Source organism: Sinocyclocheilus grahami, unplaced genomic scaffold, assembly GCF_001515645.1.
Source record: "Sinocyclocheilus grahami isolate Dianchi unplaced genomic scaffold, SAMN03320097.WGS_v1.1 scaffold536.1, whole genome shotgun sequence".
Taxonomy (NCBI): domain Eukaryota; kingdom Metazoa; phylum Chordata; class Actinopteri; order Cypriniformes; family Cyprinidae; genus Sinocyclocheilus; species Sinocyclocheilus grahami.
In genome coordinates, this window is record NW_015505715.1 from 255,113 (window position 1) to 265,125 (window position 10,013).

Here is a 10,013-nt window from a genome sequence, read left to right on the forward strand (position 1 = left end):
AACTGTATTTCTGAGATTAAGTTGTAGATGTCTACCAATTATCAGTCTAAGTAGCTCTAAAACTGAAGTAATGGTCCTTGGCTCTCCCCACCAACTGCATAATGCTGCTTCCATAGATCTATCAGTTGATAGTGTTGCCCTAGAGCTACAAACTAAACTAAAAAATCTTGGTGTCATCTTTGATGCCACCCTGTCATTTGAGCCTTTTGTACAGAACACGGTTAAGACCTCCTTTTATGATCTTAGAAATATTGCACGCATTCTGCCTATGTTGCCCTTTTCTATTGCTTAAAGATTGATTAACTCTTTTTTTTCTCACAAATTGATTACTGCAATGCTCTCCTTGTTGGAGTGTCTAAATCCTCTCTTAACAAACTGCAATATCAGCACAATTCAGCAGCTAGAATTCTAACTGGGGCTAGGGTTGGTGATCATATAACCCCTATCTTGGAGACGTTACATTAGCTCCCTATTAGGTACCGTATAGATTTTAAAATCCTAATGCTCTGCATGATCTCGCTCCGCAGTATCTGGCCGATCTTTTAACACCTTACATGCCAAATCGCAATTTACAATCTTCTCAACGGGGTCTCTTAGCTGTTCCTAAAACACGGCTTCTCTCTAGGGGTGACAGGGCCTTCTCATTGTATGCTCCAAAACTGTGGAATTCTCTCCCAGCTGACATTAGGGATTCAAATTCTTTAGATATTTTTGAAACTTCTCTTAAAACATTTTCATTCAGGATTGCTTATATTTGCTTATTTTTCTATTGTGTTGTTCTTTGTTATCGTTTATATTTACTGTGTATTGTCTTATATTGTTGTATTTGCCTTTGTGTAAAGCTTTCATATAAAGCTCCTTGAGAAAGCAATTTTTAAAGGTGCTATATTGTTAGCCTGCTTATTAGCCAGTTAGCATTAGCCAGCGGTTTACGCAATAACAGATTAAGCCTAATCCTTCAAAGTCAAGATGATCCTGTGAGGTATTACTATAATTCTCAAAATCATCATGGACAGAGATAATATACGGCAGCCCTGAGGTATTTCCACACATCTCAACCAGTTAAAATGCATGCATTTTAGTATTAGGAACCAATATCATGTATATATCAAGTACAACAAATTTTAATCAACTGATTTCAAGGTTATTTTTAAGTGGATGCATGTAGTCAGTTCACCCAGGTGTAGTTTATCATCTTCTACTAACATTTGACAACCAGAAGTGCCTAAATACTTTAAATTTTAGGTTTGAACACTTTTCAGACCCCTGCTTTTACATATGATTCAGATGAAACACATGCAGTCAAAAGAGATCTTCTATCAGCTTTCAAATGGTTTAAACAATGATAAATCCATGACACCTATTATATGCCAACACAACTAAATAAATATTCAAGGGCGATATCATGGTCTACCTGCACATAATATCCTGATGATTTCAAAATATCAAGATGTTTTTCCAATATTTTTGAAGGTCCCGAAATTTTGAATATGCTGCTTACACATAATGTCCAAGGAACAAAACTAAAAACCAAACTTAAATGGGGTGAATCGTTTATTCAAAGTGATATTTAATTAAGAGTTACATCAAGTCAAGACTTTTGCTATTATTTATTTAGTTCTGTTCTAATAAAAATGCAGAAGATAAAAAATAAAAACAATGGATTAAAAATATTAACTTTTTTCATGGAATTGAAAAAGTGGATTAGTTTCTCGAGTGAAACAAAGTTTCTTAAACCCTTCAGTTTTTATATATTTGGCCCCAAACACAAACTGCTGGTAAATGGCCTTTTTCTGACCGATAAATGGCTGAAATGTCATTATGCTACCTAATAATATATTAATATGTATCTACACACACATTTAATAATTTAAACACTAAATTAAACAAACATGTCAAGCTCTATTTACACTCATTTTTCACATTCAACAACATATCTCTTCCTTCTATGCCATATATTGGTTTAGATTCAGTCGATTTGAACAGTGTTTCAAAAGTGTACAAACCTCAAAAAGAGTAGATATGTGCTTAACTGTCCTGTAAATCTAAGCTATTTCTATGTTTCTGATTAGTTTATAGCCAATAACGTGGGATTTACCTCTAAAGCGCAACTCTGTACATCCCGATTTACAGTAATACATACTATATAAAACAGCCAAGCTAGACAGAGGTCAAGTACGTTGAGTGTTGAAATGGTCATGTTTCTCAGATTGGCTTGTACAGCACGGTTGTGACATATTTCTTCTTATACCGATGTGTGGCACTCAGAACCATTACGCCGTCCTGTTAGAAAGCCGGAGGAGATACAGTCATCAGAACAGACTTGAAATCAATAGCAGTTCATCTCACAGAGCTCTTTAAGTTGGTTTCTTACCTTAATGGACAGAGCGTACAGGTGATTAAGCATGACGTGATTGGGCTCAGGGAGCAAAGCTGGATCACACTGTTAGGAAACAAGAGCGTCTTTCCATTAACCTGAACTCATTTCGATTGACAGCATCTATTTTAGGCCTTACAATGTAATTATGCAAATGAAACAATAATTGTAATAATTGTAAAAATAAACTTAAAACAATTATTCTATTTAGATAAGGGCTCCCAATCTGGGTGTCTCTGCCCCCAAAGGGGTCATGCAGACAGATTTATTTTATAGATTTTAATTTATGCTCATATAAAATGGTAGTTTATTGCGAAGGGGAAAAAAGTGTTTCCACTTTGTGGCAAACAAAATTTTGTGACTTTTTTCATATAAATTTTCAATAACTTTTTAAATAATGCAAATTTAAATCAATTCACTAATGAAACAGATGACTGTGATCAATTGGTAACCAGTCAACCTATTCACTTAAAAACAAACCACTCAGTGGGAGGGGAGTTTTACTCTATAAAAGAGCAGCATTATTTAATAGAATACATTATATAATAACAGATTAGAATAATAGTAAATAGATTATATATTTTAGAGCAAAGCAGAACTATACAAGTTTCTTACCTTAATGGACAGAGCGTACAGGTGATTAAGCATGACGTGATTGGGCTCAGGGAGCAAAGCTGGATCACACTGTTAGGAAACAAGAGCGTCTTTCCATTAACCTGAACTCATTTCGATTGACAGCATCTATTTTAGGCCTTACAATGTAATTATGCAAATGAAACAATAATTGTAATAATTGTAAAAATAAACTTAAAACAATTATTCTATTTAGATTAGGGCTCCCAATCTGGGTGTCTCTGCCCCCAAAGGGGTCATGCAGACAGATTTATTTTATAGATTTTAATTTATGCTCATATAAAATGGTAGTTTATTGCGAAGGGAAAAAAATGTTTCCACTTTGTGGCAAACTAAATTTTGTGACTTTTTTCATATACATTTTCAATAACTTTTTAAATAATGCCAATTTAAATCAATTCACTAATGAAACAGATGACTGTGATCAATTGGTAACCAGTCAACCTATTCACTTAAAAACAAACCACTCAGTGGGAGGGGAGTTTTACTCTATAAAAGAGCAGCATTATTTAATAGAATACATTATATAATAACAGATTAGAATAATAGTAAATAGATTATATATTTTAGAGCAAAGCAGAACTATACAAGTTCATAATATTATAGATTCTAAAGTTGTATTGATTCTTAAGTAAAGTACAATTGTGTTTAACATAATAAAAAAGTTTTTTTTTTAATTACTTTTCTATCAATTTTCCAATGAAATACAACTATAAATATTTTCCCCCTAAATTCCATTTTATTGGAATTTCTTCAGTTCTTTGTCGTCTGTTTAGATTTTTCTAGACTCGGTATTATTAAATGCAAATTAATTCATACAACTTGACACTATGATTTAATAATCTGCTGCACAAATGCACTTTTGCGCATAAACTGGGTTAAAAAAAAATTTGATTGTGACATATTTCATAAAAGTTGCATTATTATTATTATTACTATAATTATTTTAAGAAGTACATTTTACTACACAGTAATACATTTCTCATCATTATTTTTTTTTAAGTTAAACCAAACTTTTATTTTGGTGGTTTGTAGTTGTAGAACTTAATCTGGAATGTCCTCATATAGTGAGATTTGTTTTATTAACTATAAAACCTTACTTTTGATATGTAAATTCTGTGACATTCCACGTTTTATAGTAAATTCCATTTTTATAACTTAATTCCACAATTCCATCTGCATTTTGCGCATTGGGGAACTGATATGGTACAGTATGGAATCAACTCATTTCATAAAATGATAAAATGACAATCAAACCTGTCATAATCACAGCCTGAATATGATGTCTTTTGTAGATACTCACAGAGATGCCTGTGTCCTTATTGAGGATGACCTGTAGGAGATGAGGGGGTAGAATGGGTGGAGATTTGAACTTCTCCTCCTGTTTGGGTACATAAGCATCCTGATGGTACAGCCCAGGAGGAGAGCTGGACAGGTCTATAATCAATAAAAACAATGTGTCACAACAACCCATGACTGACTGGACAATCCACTTCTGCGTAATCCTAAATTATGTAGCAGATCATTTTCAGCTTCTTATAATTAAATGGCTGTAAAGAAGATGAGAAGATGGTTGGTTGCGTTAACCTGACATGTCAGAGCATTTCTGTGAATCCACCATGAGTGCATCGAACACCTCAAAGTCTGTCTTCTTCACCTGGATGAAGTTGTTGACTGTGCCGAGCTGGTTGGTCACCACAGGCTAAAGAGAAGAAAAGGTCAGTGTTGTGTTGGTTTCAAAGTACTAATGGAGGCTGATGATGATTGATGACTCTATTACCTCTGTTGGGTCATGTGTCCACTGTCCATCCACAAAAAACTTATACTGGTGTTCACCTTCAGGCAAATCCACAATTGCCACAAAGTTGTTTTGACTGTTGAAGAAACAGGTACAATTTTATGTTAAATGACCTGGATTTGAGGTTTATCTTAAAGATATCAGTAGAATAACTTTAGCAGAAGACTTATGTACCAGTGCTACATTAGAATTATTTATATACTATTATATTTTTATCAATATTTCAAATTAACTTTCATTTTTATACTATCAGTTTTCATTTTAATTTCAGTAACATTTTTATTTTATTTTTTTTCAAATTAACTTTCATTTTATACTATCAGTTTTCATTTCAATTTCAGCAACATTTTTATTATTTTTATTACTATTTCGTTGGGCTGTCAATTTAACACATTAATTAGGTGCGATTAATTATGGAAATAATGATGCATTCAAATTATTAACATATTTAAAGTAACAAATAACAATAATGACTTCAAATGTTCTTTTGGGGGGTAATTTCTCAACCCAAACAGATGTGTGATTGATTAGTGATTAATATGTAAGGAATAATTGACGACGGGCCATTGAATAATTCCAAAATAATGCACACCCAATGTGGTGATGCCGTTACACCTCGGGTGTGCATTATGTTCTAATAATTCAACGGACCAGAGTCAATTATTCCACTTATACTATGGTTACCACACCTCAAATATTGTTCAGATGTTGTATTTCAAGACATTCGTCAGGTTTTTGTACCCAAAACGCTCTTGTGTGTGGGATTAATTTCTTACGCATCTCATCCCACACCTCCATTGCTAATTCCAAAACATCACTTTAGAGCTAGTAACGGAGGCTTGAGCCATTAAAGGGGTCATCGGATGCAAAATTTACTTTACAAGTTATTTGAACATAAATGTGTACACATCCATCCTATAAGGATAAAAATCCACCCAGTGGTTTTTTTTAAATCCCTATTTTAAAATCCCCCTTTCTCAAATCAGGCTGTTCTGAGATTCCTGTCAGAATGACGTAGTTCTGCACAGGCCCCTCCCACGATAGTTGATTGACACTAATGTCTTACCTTAGACCCGCCCTGAGTGAGCTGTCATCAGTCCGCCATTAGCTAGTAACGGAGGCTTGAACCATTAAAGGGGTCATCGGATGCAAAATTTACTTTACAAGTTATTTGAACATAAATGTGTCGGAAGTGTGTGTACACATCCATCCTATAAGGATAAAAATCCACCCAGTGGTTTTTTTTAAATCCCTATTTTAAAATCCCCCTTTCTCAAATCAGGCTGTTCTGAGATTCCTGTCAGAATGACGTAGTTCTGCACAGGCCCCTCCCACGATAGTTGATTGACACTAATGTCTTACCTTAGCCCCGCCCTGAGTGAGCTGTCATCAGTCCGCCATTGTGTCGACTCCAGTGCAGGGGAAGTCAAGAATGTCTCCAATTAAGCAACTGAGGTGTTTTGTTGTTGGATGTAATAATGAACATAGCAGTCGTCATTTACTCCCCGACATCTGAGCCGCTGAAGACGCAGAGGATTAACGTTACTTTCGTTTTGAAGGGAATGTGCCCCCGATCTGCCTAAATGCATCTATATTCGCGCAAATCATTCGTGATCCAGCTTCATCAACAGAAGAAGTGTGTATAAGGGTTTTTTATAAATCTTTGCAAATCGCCTTTCCTAATAACGTGCTAGTTAGCCAGTTTGGCGGCTGAACTTTACAGTCTGCTCATCACCCCACAGAAGAGAGGGGCGGGGTGAGCAGAGCTCATTAGCATTTAAAGCATCATGGACTAGAATGGCTTGCTGAAAACAGAGCTGTTTTTGACAGGGTAAAAAAGGTGTTTTTTACACTACCATAGAGAAAGTATGTTATAGACTTTTCATTAAGACCCTAAAGAATCATATCAACTTGTGGAAAATGGGCATCCGATGACCCCTTTAATAGCAGACTAATGCAAGTATTAATGAAGTTATGAGAGAGAGAGAGAGAGAGAGAGAGAGATTAGACCCGCCCTGAGTGAGCTGTCATCAGTCCGCCATTGTGTCGACTCCAGTGCAGGGGAAGTCAAGAATGTCTCCAATTAAGCAACTGAGGTGTTTTGTTGTTGGATGTAATAATGAACATAGCAGTCGTCATTTACTCCCCGACATCTGAGCCGCTGAAGACGCAGAGGATTAACGTTACTTTCGTTTTGAAGGGAATGTGCCCCCGATCTGCCTAAATGCATCTATATTCGCGCAAATCATTCGTGATCCAGCTTCATCAACAGAAGAAGTGTGTATAAGGGTTTTTTATAAATCTTTGCAAATCGCCTTTCCTAATAACGTGCTAGTTAGCCAGTTTGGCGGCTGAACTTTACAGTCTGCTCATCACCCCACAGAAGAGAGGGGCGGGGTGAGCAGAGCTCATTAGCATTTAAAGCATCATGGACTAGAATGGCTTGCTGAAAACAGAGCTGTTTTTGACAGGGTAAAAAAGGTGTTTTTTACACTACCATAGAGAAAGTATGCTATAGACTTTTCATTAAGACCCTAAAGAATCATATCAACTTGTGGAAAATGGGCATCCAATGACCCCTTTAATAGCAGACTAATGCAAGTATTAATGAAGTTATGAGAGAGAGAGAGAGAGAGAGAGAGAGATTAAGCGTCTGTGAGTTCGGCAGTAGCATCTCTACTAACAGCGAAACTGCAAGTTCATCATCTTCATCTCAGCGCCGTTATTAGTGAGAAATGTCATGTAGCTTTTAAGTTGCTGAAGTATTTTACTGATAAAATGATCAGAGCAGCGCTGACAACACGTTTCTGTGCGGGTGTATGTGTCCATGTGTACGTTTCTAAGGGAGAGAGAGTGGGAGAAATAGAGTATGTGCTTTCCGTACATAATAAAACGTAATTTTGTGGCAAAAACATGGAAATAATTTGTTGTTTTTATCCTATTGTTTACTACATTTATTTGATTGGCCAGTGTCGCTGTGGGTTTTGGTTCTTTTGCTATTTTAGGCTGTAAGGACCTTTGAAATAACTGAAATCATATGGCGAAGTGATCTGGACATGTAATGCGGTCAAGACCTGACTGGAACTACTTTAGTTGTGCATTTTCCTGAAAATAACTGCACACCTTAGAATGTCCGTCAGCCAATCAGATTCAAGCATTCTACAGCGCTGTAGTATAAGATTAATTAGCTAATCTGCACATCAAGTAATTAATGAGATTTCAAAATGTAATTGCTTGACAGCCATGCTATTTAGGTTTATCTATTTTTATTTATTTATATTTTTACTTCAGTTTTATTTTTTTATTTTTTTATTCTAATTTTCATATTTTACTTCATTTCAATTAAGAAAAATGTTGTGATAGTTTCCGTTAATGTTAACTCTTACATACCTCCTTATCAAAGGAATCTTATTGTTCCAATTATTAAAAGAGCCAGAAATATAGACTTCCTTTCCAGCTCCTGTCCACCGAAATACAGTGGGTCGATCTAGAATTAGAACCTTTTCATTGGTCTCCAGGTCTGGTCTCCAGTCGATGAATTCCTCTTTTTCTAATGGTGCCTAAAAGAAAAGACAGAACACATTAGCATCCTATTCTTCATAAATGAACAGATAATGTGAACCAACACACACTTTGATGTCCACCCCATGAAAAATATCAGCATCCTCTGGGCTGTCCATCAGGATTTTAGGACGGTCTCCTTCCTTGGTTCCTCGACTATCCCTTCTGTGGGCCTTTTCCTGGCCCATGCCGGCCCTTTCACTGCTTGTGTTCCCCATAGTGCTCCTAACAAGCCTTTCCAGAGGTCACACGGGGTGGGCGGCCAGCTGGCTGGGCTTAAAATGATCTGTAACCCAAAACAAAATGTGTGGATTACATGGATTTCTAAGCTGTGTTCACTTAACTGACTCTACAGTTGTGAAAGTTCAGCATGATTTTGAACTCACTCTTTATACAAGCTTTCTTTTGCAGTTAATTCAACTTAAAGTACAGACTCCAATGAGTCTGACCCCATTAAATGGTTTGACGAGATGAAATTTTCTTTCTGGGTGTATTGCCTTTTAAAACAGGACAATTTAGGTAATGCCACAGCAAAACCATGATTTGATATTTGCTAACACTGTTGCCAAATACTTTCAATGGAAAGTAGCTAAAGCATGTTGCTAGATAAGGTTTGTCCAAGAAGACAATAGATTTGTCGCTCTGCTATTTTGTTAAACATCACTAAAGGGGTCTGAAAAGTTGCTAAATCTAGCAAGAAGTTGCTAAGTTGGCTACACTGCTTGCTAACGTTAGTCAGTTGCAGATTGTAAATTTGGAACAGGAACATTCCCATTCTATTGGATAGTTTTATTTCACAAATATTTTGTATATGCTTATGAATTCAAGCAATTATAAACATCAAATCTGCAGTAAGTCATTAATATTTCAGGTCCATTTTGCAAGAAGAAAGAATGAATTTGTGGTTGGGATTTTTCAGATTTTAACACTTAATAAAAGAAAGATTTTTTTTTTTCCAAGTTGATTTAAATTAACAATTAGAATCGCTGGCCGTCAGGTTATTGTAATAGTTGCATAGTTAATAGTCTCGTTTTAGGTCATTTATCTTCAAGCACTGAAATTTCTTTCAAATCTAATTTACGCTTAAGTTACTCAATAAAACAAGATTTTGAAAGCGTTGACAGCTCCATTACTTTAACTGAGAGACCTCATAACCTCAAGGCAGTTTCCACAGCTGGCTCTTTCCACATGGTTTTAGAAAACCTTACTTACAAGGTCACTTGATCTCAAAGGACGTCTGACAGCCCTAACAGCTTCAAGTATCGTTCTGATATTTAATGCAAACCGATCTATTTGTTTTTAATGGCAGCAGACGTTATCTCAGTTTTAATAAACATCTTCACAGTAATGTGAAAATGTTGCAATCGCTTTGACTGTGCACCGATGCGAGCGCCGTTATTAATATTATAAGCGACCTCATGCTATCGCACACCGCATCGGGCGTTCTTATCGACTGCAAGTGTCACCATTTTTTTCATGTTTGAAATCATCTGATTTCGGGTGCACAGTTTTAATGTGACAAGACTTACATGGCCTTTTGCGCAGTACCGTACGAATTCGCGACCGCTACTTGTCCTGGATCACAGGTTTTTTTTCATTCACATTGCTTATCGTCACAAACTCAACATCCTCGCATCCACTGGG

At 36.0% G+C, this 10,013-nt stretch overlaps 1 protein-coding gene across 1 annotated transcript; it reads right to left on the reverse strand.

Annotated features, from left to right (window-relative positions):
* Window positions 1-1,547: 1,547 nt before the first annotated feature.
* On the reverse strand, window positions 1,548-10,013 carry LOC107555518 (5'-AMP-activated protein kinase subunit beta-1-like). Its single transcript, XM_016238341.1, has 8 exons — window positions 9,899-10,013; window positions 8,441-8,655; window positions 8,199-8,368; window positions 4,791-4,884; window positions 4,598-4,712; window positions 4,314-4,447; window positions 2,993-3,061; window positions 1,548-2,283 (listed from the first exon to the last, which is right to left on the reverse strand). Exons 2-8 carry the CDS (start codon window positions 8,585-8,587, stop codon window positions 2,206-2,208), a joined length of 807 nt encoding a protein of 268 aa, XP_016093827.1. The 5' UTR covers window positions 8,588-8,655; window positions 9,899-10,013; the 3' UTR covers window positions 1,548-2,205.

Bases quoted from the DNA above. Each gene is read 5' to 3' on its own strand.
- LOC107555518 (XM_016238341.1), bottom strand. From the start codon at position 8,587: ATGGGGAACACAAGCAGTGAAAGGGCCGGCATGGGCCAGGAAAAGGCC. The intron at 8,369-8,440 runs GTGTGTGTTGGT...CTTTTCTTTTAG, and splicing joins TTCATGGGGTGGACATCAAA to GCACCATTAGAAAAAGAGGA. The intron at 4,713-4,790 runs GTAATAGAGTCA...TCTTCTCTTTAG, and splicing joins GGACACATGACCCAACAGAG to CCTGTGGTGACCAACCAGCT.